This window comes from Malaclemys terrapin, chromosome 8 (genome assembly GCF_027887155.1).
Source record: "Malaclemys terrapin pileata isolate rMalTer1 chromosome 8, rMalTer1.hap1, whole genome shotgun sequence".
NCBI classification, from domain to species: domain Eukaryota; kingdom Metazoa; phylum Chordata; order Testudines; family Emydidae; genus Malaclemys; species Malaclemys terrapin.
Window position 1 is genome coordinate 60916881 of NC_071512.1, and position 14749 is coordinate 60931629.

At 41.4% G+C, this 14749-nt stretch overlaps 1 protein-coding gene across 5 annotated transcripts in view; it reads right to left on the minus strand.

Moving 5' to 3' along the window:
- Positions 1 to 1591: 1591 nt before the first annotated feature.
- Positions 1592 to 14749, minus strand: part of BRINP3 (BMP/retinoic acid inducible neural specific 3) — a 326305-nt gene continuing 313147 nt past the window's right edge. For all 5 annotated transcript variants that reach the window (XM_054036464.1, XM_054036461.1, XM_054036465.1 and 2 more), the window contains one exon: positions 1592 to 3052. In XM_054036464.1, coding sequence (XP_053892439.1) covers positions 1936 to 3052 — 1117 coding nt within the window. In that variant the 3' untranslated portion in view covers positions 1592 to 1935. The remainder of the gene's footprint in view (positions 3053 to 14749) is intronic.

Below are 14749 nucleotides of genomic sequence, written 5' to 3' on the forward strand. Positions count from 1 at the left end.
ACCTCAGGCTAATTAATTGATGTATTGTGGGGTATATAACATATTAATAAACAAATTCCCTCTGACAGGCCACAACCCCACAAAACATTCTTATTACATTGCTGCAGGATATAGTAAAGCTTTCTTGTTGAACAGAAATCATTCTTCATTGTTGTCAGATAAAAGATATATTTTTAATCACTATCAATGGTGAAATTATGCCCTTTTTATTATTTGGGGATACCCTTTTTGAGACAGCTGGGTTATATGGGTTTGAAAGATGGCAGCTTGTCCACGTTTTATTAATGTCGTTTTCCCTACTGGTTGGCAATGTGCTCAAGTTTTTGTAATATCTTAGATTTGCTTGTCTAATTGAAACCCTGCTGTAACTCCAGTGATATCATTGTGGTTACATCAGAGTTGAATTTGAAAGCCCTGTGATAATGGACTATCTTTTCCTTAATTCTAAAATTCCTTGCCTTGGGGTTTAACTAAAGACCTAATGCTCCTTTGCCATTTTACATTTCCCCCCCCCAAAGAATGTGTAAAACAGCCCAAGGTTCTGATTCTGACCCTCATTGAATGCACGCACACCTGTAACAGTAATTTACAAAGTAACAGGGTAATCAAATATACTTTCTCCTAATTAAACTAGATTTTAGCCAGGTTGTTAGATACATTTAAAGAAAAAAAATGCTTATTTGGTTCCAAATCCCTGCACTACAAGAGAACCCTGCACAGCCATGAAGTAGGAGGCATGATTCTATCACAGGCAAACATCTTTTTGGTTCCTTGGAAAAAAATCACCTATGTTGAAACTATGTAGTAGGCAGTTTCAAGGAAGTTATTTAGGCACTCATGGAGACTATCTGTATGCATGATACCCTCTGTGCAGATAGACAGATGGAGATGGATCTAGATAAATATAGAAAAAAAATGTATATATATACACAGACACATACATACACACATACAGAGAATACAGATAGCATGTGTGTGTATATATATATATAAAATAGGCAAGGGGTGGGGCATGCAATATGACATTTCTTTTCGTGGTCTTTCTCAACATATTCTTCAATAAATATGCAAGCAATCATGTAAATCAAATAATTATGGAGACTAAACCTGTTCTCAGTGGAAAGGGATTTCTCTTCTGTAAACTACTGGATATTAGGAAGATAGCTAGCCTTTCATGTGTTCATATACTGTAACCAAGGCAACCTTTCATTACTTTGTATCCCAGAGGACACCAGTACTAGCATCCTGTCCATGCTAAAATGGACAATACTACAGTTCTGGGAATCTGTATGCTGTGGTACAGTATCTTGAAAAAGTCATGCCCTTAACAAGTCTCCCAGGTGCAGGGACAAGTGAGTCATCAACAACAGCTGTCAGTTTGCCTTGACATGTATGTTTGGATTTGTGTCTCATTCAAATAATATAAGATTCCTATTTTTGTTGGCTTTTCTAGGATTTATATAAAAATAATTTGTGACTACACTCTTCCCACCCACGCCTCTAATATAGTGCACACACAAAAGTATATCAAGGATATTACTTATTTTGTGGAGAAAAAATAGAATCCCACAGCATTTCTTTTTAATAACTGTTCAGCTACAAAATTTTATTGGTATCCTTTTATGTTCCCTCTAGAGGATGTAATGCACAAAAGCATTGCCACGGAACATATAAAATTACAAATGAAATTTATTGTAAAAAGTAGAATGTCTTCTAGACTGGTGTCAGTATTTATTTCATTCATAAACCAAAACTGCAGGTATAATATATTCATTGTCAGCAAGTTCATGTGTGTAAATTGCCATCCAATGGTATTGACTGATATAAGACAGATATTGAAAAGACAATTTAAATTTACTCTTCCAAACATAAACTGTTCCACAAAAGCACTGTAAAAACTCCTTCAAGGTTTTGTATTGTGCTTCACATTGATGGTTAACTACATAATTTGGTTGTGTCATAATCCACTGTGTTTGGTAATTTGGCATTAAAGGCCTGCAAAGCGGATTGAATCCTCACCACCTCACTGGTAGATAGTTTGAGTCTATGGCGTAGCAAGCAAGAGAACAGGTCTAGACGACGCTGGCCAGGCGGGGAGAGTTTATTTACACGGTCCCGTATCTCTAATAGCTGCAAAAGTGCTGAGTCCTGTGATCCCTGAGTATAGGGGTAGTCCAGCTGCAAAATTAAGTCCCGAATTGCTTCTGGGTCAAAGTGCATGCTGTAGCCAAACACTTGGATGTTGTTGATTTTCATGTAGCCTAGGTTACGTGAAGGATCGATAAATTCCAGGGGTTCGTAGTAGATGCTTTCATTGCCATTTGGACCATTTGACTTAATTCGACTCCTCAAGTAGATATGTACTGTTTCAAAAAATGTCTTCCACTTGTTGCCTAGAGTCAGCGTCCAGTTATAACACTGAAGAGGTAAGTCCAGCTTAGTCCGCTCCCAGTCTGGGAAACTGTTTTCATTCACAGGCATGAACCAGCTTTCAGAGTGGCTGCCTCCAAAAGGGTTGACGTAAACAGCTAGAACAGGTTCCAAGGTGCTGTTTTTTGTTAGGCAAATTTGAAGAGAGATACCCAGTATCATATGGACCAAGCTAGACTTGTACTTGTTACTCTTAAGGGTAAGAAGCATCCGTTTGCGCCAGGAGGGATCGAACCAGCTATTGAGGCGCATGTCATTGCTGATGAAAATGGCATGGACTTCAATCCTCCGGTCTGTTTTTTGCAATAAATACTTCATCTCCAGGTCCTGAAGATCTGTCTCAAACCCAATGTAGTGCTCTGTGGAGTCTGCCACTTCAGGCTTGCAAAGCCCTTGGCTCAGCATGTATCCAGTATTACAGTTCCCACAGCGGGTGCGGTTGTCAGGTGCACAGGTCAAACATGCAGAGCCATCTCCCACAATGCAGGGAAGGAACCCATTGCAGGCGACCTGATCATTAGGGCAGGTGCACGAATGAGTCTCTTCAGAAAAGCTTCCCAGAAGACCATTTTCATTGCAGTACAGAAAGGACTGGATGCGGTTTAGCCAATAGATTGACGATCTGTAAAAGTTAAAAATAATAACAATAATAATTAATAATACAAAGAAGGAGTCAGAACCCAATCAATACAACCTTGTATTTTTTCACTTTGAAAGAGACAAAGAAAACTGATATTGGCAGCAAATTCAGACACTATAAACATCTCTAAAATGTCAGATGATGACATCTGGAGTGATATCAATGGATATATAAATTTCCAGTATGATGAAAAATCACAAAGGAATGTTACCTTATAAACTCAGTGGCATAACAAGACAATTGGTTTATATTTTCTATTCACTGCACATCCTTACTAAGAAACCCTGTCAAGTAAATAGCTAATTTTCTGCATCTGACTTCACTTTAGTACTCTATCCACGGTGGAGTTGGGGGGTTTTGGTGCTATTTTGCTAGTTAAGTTGTTATCTGTGTGGGTGGATGTGTACCATCTTTCATCTTTGTTACGTAGTCTTTGGAGGTTTACATGATATTTTGAACGTTCTTGTTCTTGGTTGGAACTGCTGTAATTTACAGATAGTGAAATTTAGAGACCAAACATTTAGCTGGAATACCAGGTAAGAGAAAATATTAAAATAGATTCAGACTTAATTATTTGACTCACTTCTAGCACTATACTCCTACTATTAAGCATGGGTGAATATGTCTTTCATTTTCCCCTGACTGGACTGGTAAGGCACAGTTGCAAAGAGAAACAGAATCTGGAAATGGCTCAGAGCAAAAATAACCTGCATTGCTTTTATATTTTTCAGCTTTTGTGCATGCTAGTTTTATTGATGCATTGCTTGAAGAACACATTTTCGTTTCCGCTATGTCAAAGTCCATTTTTCTAATGTTGATAAAGATGTTGTATAATTTGTTTCCCCCCCCAACTATAAAATAAACATTAACACTGTAAACATGTACGATCTCAAAATTTGGCTTTGTAAAAGTGTCAGTCTGAAACACAGTAAAAACAAGTTAACCTGTACCCTTGTTATTTGATCTTTTTTCCTCTTGTGTGTCCTTTATTGCATATCAATATTTTACATGAATAACAACCCTTTGTGCAAGAAACATTTTTTTTTAAATAGAAACATGGTTGCCTAAAATGCATTCATTATGCTTTGTATCTAGTTGAAAGCAGACATTAAGTAAGAATGTTATTACTAAAGCTGGTCAAAAACTGGAATTTCCATCTTGCAGAAAATGTCAATATTACGGCATTTGTTATTGTCCAAATCAAGACAAAAAGTAAAAATATTAAACTTTGCATGGAATGGAAAATTACAAAATAATGTAATTTTGAAAGGCAAAATGTTTTGTTTGGCTTATTCAAAATTGAACTGTGCCTATGTGGACTGCAGTGGTGCCACAGGGAAGCTATAGATTTGGTTAACCTGAATCAAAACATTTTGGTTTATTGAACCAAATCAAAATGTTCAGGTTTTGGATAAGTTCATCATTAATCTGTGTCTGCCTGTGTTGCTATGGTGCCTCATGAAAATTATATTTAAGGTTCCTTTTGTCCCCATTCTACCCTCTGAGCTGGGTACATCTCCCATAATGCATCATCATGAAGCACTGTGGCAGTCCAATCAGAGATAAGACTGTGTGCACCATGGGAAATGTAGTCTAGCCAAGGAGCTCAATCTGTAGAGGAAAATGGGAGCATGAGACACCTAAACTACAGCTCCCATAAGACATTATGGCAGCTCAGGTGAACACAGATTATTCTCAAATTGACACACACAAAACTAAATATTTTGATTTGTTTTTATAGATTCTAGGACTGGAAGGGACCTCGAGAGGTCATCGAGTCCAGTCCCCTGCCCGCATGGCAGGACCAAATACTGTCTAGACCATCCCTGATAGACATTTATCTAACCTACTCTTAAATATCTCCAGAGATGGAGATTCCACAACCTCCCTGGGCAATTTATTCCAGTGTTTAACCACCCTGACAGTTAGGAACTTTTTCCTAATGTCCAACCTTTAACAAACCAAAATGTCCTGATTTGGCTAAACCAGATATGAAATTAAATATTTTGTTTAGATTTACCTGAAAAGTGAAAAAAATGGCAAAATTGAAATTTTCACAGAGATATATTTTAATGGAAAATTCCTAACCAGCTCTAATTATTACTGTTTCATAGTATGTATTATCTTATTGTTTCTAAAGTAAACATTACAAAAGCCTTGAGTAGCTTTGTGACATATTTACAACTAGAGCTGGGTGGGACATAGGTTTCTTGTATTGGGGAAAGAATGGGTTTTTTAACCTCCTGTCCCAAATTAAGACAAAAAATATAAATCTCAACCATTTTCAGAAACTGACAATCCATAAATAATTTGGTTAAGGATCAATCAAAATATTTTATTTTAATAATTTCAAAATGCTTTGCTTCAGTGTTGAACTTTTTTACTATAGTTAGCTTAAATTTCAACATTTGGACAATTTTGAAACTTTTTTCCATTTTTTTTAAACTAGAAATTGCTCAAAACTGACAGTTACCTGCTAAGTTTCAGTTAAGATGAATCAGCATTTTCTACCAACAAAAATTTCTGTCAAAAATTCCCTGCCAGTTCTAGTTATAACTTCTCAATTGTAGTTTCCAGTTTCTGCTGGAACAGAACTACTGAGATATCATGTGGACATTATACTGATAGGCACAAATGAGCTTATTTTAAATATTTGGGCCATATAACATTTAAAACTGGAGATAACAAATTGAGATACATTTTTTCAAGTATCCCAAATTAAAGAGAGGTCCTAGAGTAGAGAGAAAGGATGGCCTTCTTAAGGCAACAGATGGGGACTTCAATTCCAATCTCAACTTCTGGCTTCAATTCACATTTCAACTACATTTATGTGTTAGATTGGACAAATCGTGTAGTGCAGGATTTTGTCCTGCATCAGAAGGCTAACAACATTTGTTTAAATGAAAGCCAAGATTTGGAAATACTATTCTTCGCCAAAGGGAGGTATGGGATGGGGGCAAATTTCCTGTGGAAAATTCCATGGATATGGAATCACAGAATACACAGTGCTCCAATTATTGACTATTTTGTTCCTATCTTTGGAAGGCACTTCCTCTATGTATCTTTAGTGAAAGCTAAAAGATTTGCTTGCATTACTACTATACGTTAACTACACTGGAAACAATGGTGTACAAATATACATAGTAATTTATATTAATGATGCCACATTACTGAAATAAATCTTCTTAATAAAATTCTGTCCTTGTCTGAAGGATTGAAAGTCCCATCTCAATGGTCCCTCACTACTGCCTATTCCTAGAACTTTATGGCTTGGGCCTGTCTGACAAATATCATAATCAGATTTCCAAAAGGAACAAGATAAAGGACATGGCACTCCAGAGCTTTTTTTCCCCCCTTTAAATCTTTGGACTATGCCATTTACTTTTAAATAGTCTTTAAAAATTAGGCCTGCCCTGTTGGTAACAGTTGGACAAATAGAATTACAGTATCGCGTTTAAGAACTTACCCTGATGGGGGCTGATCTTATTTACAAATGTGAATTCTAGGAGCACATCCCTCATTATCAGTTCCCCACAAAAGTTCAGTATCTTTGAAAAGTTTTGTTCATAAATAAGAATAGGTGAACACAAAGCTGCTTCTTGCACAAGAGAAACTCCATTATCCAGACATGGATTTGAAGCCCAGTGTCAGGATAGTTATTTGCAGAATTATTGTAAAGAGTCCTTTTTCTGTTTTAGAGCATCAGCAATAGAGGCCAAATTTGACTTATTTTATTCACATAAATCATCATGTTATTCAATTCTTTTGGACATCTAAGTATTGATTTAGGAGCCTAATTTCAGGCACCAGTTTCTGATAATTGGAGAGGTAATCTATGTTAATAAAAAATTTGAAACTGAAACTTTGAATATTGTTTTACTGAAAAAAGGAAGAAAAGATGGAGCTTTGAGTCGTGTGTATTTGTGTCAGAAAATTCTCATGAATCTTTTATCTTTTCCTCTTCTGTTTCCTTTAATCACCTAATTTCTTTAAATAAATGCATGCAAAACAGAGTGGAATCCTAATTCCAGAGAGCTCACACTAATTTAAAATCACCTCAGAGATAGCCATCATTCTATATAAATCATCTATCATTTCTGCATTCCTCATGCTGTCAACAAATAAACAAACAAACAAAAATTGGTGGCTCAGAATTTATCTGAAATTTTAAAAGGGTATTTTACAAAATATGTGATGACCAAGAGATGTGCTTGTATGAAACAATCTATACAACAAACAATATATTTTATTTTAACAACCAAACCTTTTTGTTTAGCATTTGTTTGTCTTATGTGCTTATCTGTACTGTGAAGAGTTGCACCTGTGTGAGCAATGTAATACTTCTAATGGAATAGATGGTGGGTCATCTCCTATTTACCTTCCTAATAGAAGTAATTACACTGCAGTGAACGAGACTGCTTGTGTGAATGAGATGAGCAGGAATTGTCTCATTGACAATAAACAAAAGGGAAATCACTACCCTGTTTTCATTGTCCACAATAACAAAAAAGCAAAAGGCAAGCTAACATAATAAATAATGTTAGGTGAAGATTTCAAAAGTGATATCGTTGTTAATAATCTAATGGACTTTTATTTAAAAAATTATTTAATTGTACCTGATAGCATTCCTTTAACACCTTACGATACAGTTATATCACTTTAATATTTTGTTTCTTTGATATTTCAAAGAATTATCTATTGTGACAGACCCAGACCACTGGGGTACAGGAGTCTGGTAGAGGGCAAATATACTGGTCACTGGATGAGTAGTTTTCTGTTCCCTGAGTGACCAGAGAAGGGGCTGCACTAGACTAATCAGGAACCTGCTAGAACCAGTTAAGGCAGGCAGGCTAATTAAGACACCTGGAGCCAATTAAGAAGAAGCTGCTAGAATCAATTAAGGCAGGCTAATCAGGGCACCTGGGTTTTAAAAGGAGCTCACTTCAATTTGTAGTGTGAAAGTGTGAGGAGCTGGGAGCAAGAGGCGCAAGGAGCGGAGAGGGAGAGGGAGAGTGAGAGAGAAGGGAGAGTGAGAGTGGGAGTGGGAGTGGGAGTGCTGCTGGAGGACTGAGGAGCACAAGCATTATCAGACACCAGGAGGAAGGTCCTGTGGTGAGAATAAGGAAGGTGTTTGGAGGAGGCCTTGGGGAAGTAGCCCAGGGAGTTGTAGCTGTCATGCAGCTGTTACAGGAGGCACTATAGATAGCTGCAGTCCACAGGTCCCTGGGCTGGAACCTGGAGTAGAGGGTGGACCTGGGTTCCCCCCAAACCTCCCAATTGACCTGGACTGTGGGTTCTTCCAGAGGGGAAGGTCTCTGGGCTGTTCCCCAACCCACATGGTGAATCCTGAGGCAAGAAAATCTGCCAATAAGCCAGGACCCACTAAGATAGAGGAGGAATTTTGTCACATTACACATTAACATGCAGCCCAAACAACAAACATCAGCGTTTAGGTCTTCATCCTTCTAAAGAGGGTGGGCCAAATTCAGGGGCAATAAATTAGTTATGCTAACTTAGATTCCATTATATTCAGACACCTTTATTGCTATTGGCACTCACCAACAAATGTGTGAGTGACTGGAAAGGAGTCTGTTGTCATAACAAACACACACACAAAGAAGCTCTAAGTATGGGCATGGCCTACTTTTAACAGACACTCTTACACTCACCTGTTAGTTACTTTCCTTCATGAACTTCTCTCTTCTGTCCCCTGGGCTTATCAGTAAAACCAGTTGACTCCCTTTAATGTAAACTCAGTGGGCCAAATTCAGAAATGACATGCCACAGGGTGACCTGCATGTTTCTCTTTGGTGAGTAGGAGTCTAAAGATTTCTACAATGTCTAAATAAGACAAAGGCCTTGTCTACACTGCCACTTATAGTGCTGAAACTTTCTTTGCTCAGGGATGTGAAAAAAACACCCCCGAGCAATGCAAGTTTCAGATCTGTAAAGTGGCAGGGTAGATAGTGCTACAGCTATAGATAGTAGCTATTCCCCTTGCAGATATGGTTTTATTAGTGCCATGGCAGCACTTTAACGGCAACTGTGTGGACATGCCCTTAGAGAATGTGGGTAAATCTAAGGATATCTAAGAGGATATAAATGGACTTTGGGAGGGTTGAAAGATGAAACTTCCAACTTAGACTCCATCTAGACTTTCTTAGTTTTTCTTACACTGAAGTCTAAACCCAACTAAATCACTCTGGAATGTGAAAAATCCACACCTCGTGGATATAGTTAATATAGTTAAGTGATATAGTTAAGCAGACCTAACTCGTGGTATAGACAACCCTAGGCTGACAGACACAATTCTTCTGTTGACCTAGCCACTGCCTCTCACGGAAGTGGATTAAGTACGCTGATGGGATGCTGCCTCCCATCGGCATAGGTAGTGTCTACAGTGAAGCACTACAGCAATGGAACTGCAGCGCTACTGCTGTAGACACGCACTCAGACTTGTTTCCACTCACCTTCCAAATAGTCCAAGAATATTTACCAGTATGATTCCTTTGTTATTTGCATGAATGAAACCAACTGCTTTGTATTACTTTACCTCTTTAAAGTTGGCATTAAGCAGTAATAATATACTTCCTAGTTCATCTTTGTCATATTACTTTTACTGAAGTAAATTAAGTGAAAAAAAAATCTACATGAAAGGTAGGTAACCATACTTTATCCTACTAGTCCTTAATAGATAAATTTACACTCATTTTAGAGAATGATTCTGAATTTTTTCTCCTCATTCTAGGAGTAGAGATGGTCATATAAATAACTCATCTGGAAAAAATGTGATTCAGATTCTAGTCATAATTAGGACATTTTTAAAATGTGTAACACATTATGTTTTTAGGGGAAAAAATACCATAGAAATGGTTTCAGATCCATGACATCCTAACAGATTTTCATGCCTGTATGCTTTGTGAACCTTTGAGTTTGAAAGGGCTGGTTATATGCATTGTACTGATTCCTGAGATCCCTCAACTCCTCCTACTGAAAGCAGTAATGAGGGGAATCAGCACTTTACAGGATGAGGCCTGTGATGAGATGTATATCCCACAGAGAGCCACCCAGAGGATTCAGGGGGCCTGGGGCAAAGCAATTTTGGGGCCCCTTCCATAAAAAAAATTGCAATACTATACAATACTATATTCTTGTGGGGGCCTGGGGCAAATTGCCGCACTTCTTTCCTTCCCCCCCACCCCCACGGTCGGCCCTGGGAAAAATAAACCTTCCGCATCTTGGCACAAACCCAGTTTTGAGAATTTCTTTACAAGGTATCACTGGTTCTCAGCATCAGCTAGTGCTAAAAGGCACTAAAGCTCATTAAAAGAGTTGGACAAATATTTTTCCGACAAAACTTTTTTTGGATCGAAAACTAGGGGTTTTTAAAATGCAGAAAAAAATCACGGACAATGTCTGCTTTCCTTCAAAATTTGTTGTTTTTTTTAATTGAAAAGCTGAAATTAGTCTGCCAAAACCTGAATATGGTTTGGGGTTTCAGAAGTGTGTGGCCAAATATTTGCTGCTTGCTGTGTTTGATTGTTTAAAGAAACAATAAAAAAATTCTGCTTAAAAAAAATCCAAAACTTTTGAACCACCTCAGCTTGTGACCAAACTCCTGAGCCCATCCAGTCAGATTTTTTCAGATTTCTGATACTCTGCTGGCTTCCTTGACTCAGATCTGTCTCCATAACATTGGATTCATTTAGGTTAGAACATAAGAACAGCCATACTGGGTCAGACCAAAGGTCCATCCAGCCCAGTATCCTGTCTACCGACAATGGCCAATGCCAAGTGCCCCAGTGGGAGTGAACCTAACAGGTAATGATCAAGTGATCTCTCTCCTGACATTCATCTCCATCCACCCTCTGACAAACAGAGGCTAGGGACACCATTCCTTACCCATCCTGGCTAATAGCCATTAATGGATTTAACCTCCATGCATTTATCTGTTTCCTAGAGACTGGCTCCATGGGGTCCCTCACAAACTGGAGACGGTTACTGTGGGTTTGTCTTTCGTATAGCTTATGTACATACTGCACGAACTGAGCATTTGAGCTTATTCCAGAATCTGGGATGAGCCTATGTTGTGAAAACTGAAACGCTCAAAATAGCACATGCATGTGAATGGACACAGAGTGCTAAAACTAAATTAACCCAGGGGTTCTCAAACTGGGGGTCAGGACCCCTCAGGGAGTCATGAGGTTATTACGGGGGGTCGCGAGCTGCCAGCCTCCACCTCAAACCCCGCTTTGCCTCCAGCATTTATAATAGTGTTAAATATATAAAAGTGTTTTTAATTTATAAGGGGGTGTCACACTCAGAGGTTTGCTATGTGAAAGGGGTCACCGGTACAAAAGTTTGAGAACCACTGAATTAACCCCTCTGGAGCCTCGGGGAATGCAGGGGAGGGGTTCTCCCTTGGTAGGGTTGGGAAGGAGATAGGTGGAGTAGGATATTGCTCTTCTCATGTGATCCCTCCCCCAGTGGCTAATTTTAAATGAAGCTACACTCCCCTGACATGAATCTCCCTATGGCACTGAAATTAAATATAGACTATAATTTGGCATTTGAGAAGTGAAAAGGACGGCAGCCCTAATGGAAAAGGTAACATCTTGGCTCTTCTGCAAGCCTCAAACTGATGAATGAGCTTTAGGGTAGGGAAGGCTGTGCCTCCAAAACAGCCTAGCCCTGCCCCCTATCTGAACCCCACCCACTTCCTGCCCCCCCGACTGCGCGCCCCCCTCAGAATCCCCGACCCATCCTACTCCTTGTCTCCTCACGTTCCCCAGAGTCCCCCCCAACCACCACCCCACCACCAACAACCCCCCTGCTCCCTGTCCCCTGACTGCCCCGACCCCTATGCACCCCGGCTAAGTCCTGACAGACCCCCCCGGAATGCCCACGATCCAACCCCCCTGTTCCCTGTCCCATGACCCCCCCCAACCTCTGCCCCCTCCCTGCCCCTTATCTAACCCCCCCGCAGCCCCTTACCCCTGGCCCCTTACCCGGAGCCTCAGCGCGCCGCATCCAGGAGTCTGGATCCCTGGATAGCACTGCAGCGGCTCTGGTGGGGCCTGAGCTCCTCCCCGCTCAGAGCCACGTGGTAAGGGGGCGGGGCTGCAAGCTCCAGGGGGGCCTGAGCTCCCACCACTCGGCCCGGAGCTCACAGCCCCACCCCCTTACCACGCGGCTCTGAGCGGGGAGGAGCTCAGGCCCTGCCAGAGCCAGGGACGCTCCTGGATGCGCTGAGGCTCCGGGAGAGGGGCGGGGGCGGGCCGGGGCAGGAGGCTCAGCCATTCTCGTGGGGGCCCCTGCAGAACCCGGGGCCTGGGGCAAATCCCCCCCCCCCAGGCGGCCCTGATCCCACAAAGATTTCAAATGGGCCCGAGAGAACAACTAACATACCGAGCTGCACCTGGAGAGCTTAACTGAGGATGAATCCCGGCTGGGGAGGGGACCTGGGAGAGGATTATAAACTAGAGGAACTTGAGAGCAAAAGGGGGCTGGCTGCTGGGGTGTGGAGGGTGAGCTGGCTTTTGGCAGGATTGAGATGGAAGATTTTCTGACCCCAAATGAAGTCACTCTAGAAACTGAAGAAGATTCTATTAGAGAGGGAGAATGGATACAAAGTAGGGGAAAAAAGAAAAGAGTAGAATCAGAGCATGATGATATCAGCAACAAAGCAAAGCTTGGGAAAGAAATAAACCAAAATGTTATAATTGTAAGTTCCCTAGCCAAAGCAGTAAAATTAGATGCCATTCAGTATGTGAAAGCAGCTAACTAGATCCAAAAAAGCATAGGGCAGTGGCTCTCAAACTTTTTTACTGGTGACCACTTTCACATAGCAAGCCTCTGAGTGCGACCCCCCCCCCCCTTATAAATTAAAAACACTTTTTATATATTTAACACAATTATAAATGCTGGAGGCAAAGTGGGGTTTGGGGTGAAGGTTGACAGCTCGCGACCCCCCATGTAATAACCTCATGACTCCCTGAGGGGTCCCGACCCCCAGTTTGAGAACCCCTGGCATAGGGGATATAGTAACACCCAGGAGGTTGTAAGAAGGGGATTTTTTAGTTGACTGTACAGACAAAGAGCAGGCTGCTAAACTGCTTAAAAACTAAAATGCTAGGGAAAATTAAAATAAATTGCCAGCTACCAAAGTATTCCCTGCAAAAGGGGGGTGATATATGGAGTGCCATTAGAACTGATCAGTGATGAAATACCAAAAGTATAGGAGAAGAGAAAGTGTTAGTGATTAATTAGTAAACAAGGGGGGAAAAGCAAGCCATCTACAGCAGTGCTGATTACATTTCAGAAAGGGACTCTACCTGAGAAAGTAACATTAGGGTTCCCCCACCCCTAAGCTGTTATAAGTACCAATGGTATGGGCATGTAGCAACTGTTTCTAATGGGAAAATGAGATATTACTAATGTGGGGAAGAGCGTTCCCATGACAATTGCATGAAAAAGGGTGGAGGTCAAATGTAGCAACTGCAGTCGTAATCACCGTCAAGAACATAGATGGTGTATTGTGGCAAGACAAGTTAAGGAGATACAAAAGGCAAAAACTGTTAACATTTTATCTGGAAGCTGTAAGACTCTCAAAACATCAGGTGGAGAAGGAAGAGAAAATCAGAATAGGAAAAGGGGAACTGCATTCACAGCGGCGAACAGCAGAGGCTAACAGCGGGAGTTTGCCTGGGAGCTGTCCGAGAGGAGGTACGCTAAGTGCTGCATTAGGGGGGCTGTGTTGGTGAGTATCTGAGTGTCTGCTGCTGGGACAGTTGGTCAGTTTGACCGTGTGCTTGATTGCTTGCTTGTTTGTTTGAAAAGTGTGAATTGGGAGTGCTTTGTTCCAGCTGGGCCTTGAGTGGGCCTGACTGGTATATAAGGGCAGTCAGCAGCGAACCAGCTGAGCGGCGAACAGCAGAGGCTAACAGCGGGAGTTTGCCTGGGAGCTCGCGTAGGGAGAGCTCACTGAGACTTTCATCTGCAGGTTTCTCCGAGTAGTTCCTGCAACAGTTGAGGAAGCTCCTAAGAGGACGGTGATATGGAAGGTGAGCGATCAGCTGTTGTAACCTGCACAGGTTGTGCCATGTTTGTCTTTCTTCCGCAGGACAGAAGCGACTTTGTCTGCACAAAGTGCAAGCTGGTCTCCATATTGGAGGAGAAGGTTCGAGGGCTGGAGAAACAAGTATCAACTCTGCGTTGCATAAGGGAAAATGAAGATTTCCTGGACAGACGTCAGGAGATGCTTCTACGGCCACAATGTTCTGAAGATTCAGAGCAGGCGCAGCAGGGACAGAAGGATTGTGAGGAGGTTTGGCAGCATGTGACCTCCAGAAGAAGAAAGAGGAGCGTCCATGCACCAGCAATGGAGATACAGGTGAGGAATCGTTTCCATGTTCTCTCTACAGGTGCTAATGCGGAGAGTGGACTAGATGGCCCATCTGAAGGAAGGGAGCAGAAGGAGACTCCACCGATTGGAAGGCAAAAGATGCACTGTCCTAGCGATGGGGGTTCCACGACCACCACTCCCAAGAGGAGGAGGAGGGTGGTGGTGGTCGGGGACTCCCTCCTCAGGGGGACTGAGTCATCTATCTGCCGCCCTGACCGGGAAAACCGAGAGGTCTGCTGCTTGCCAGGAGCTAGGATACACGATGTGACGGAGAG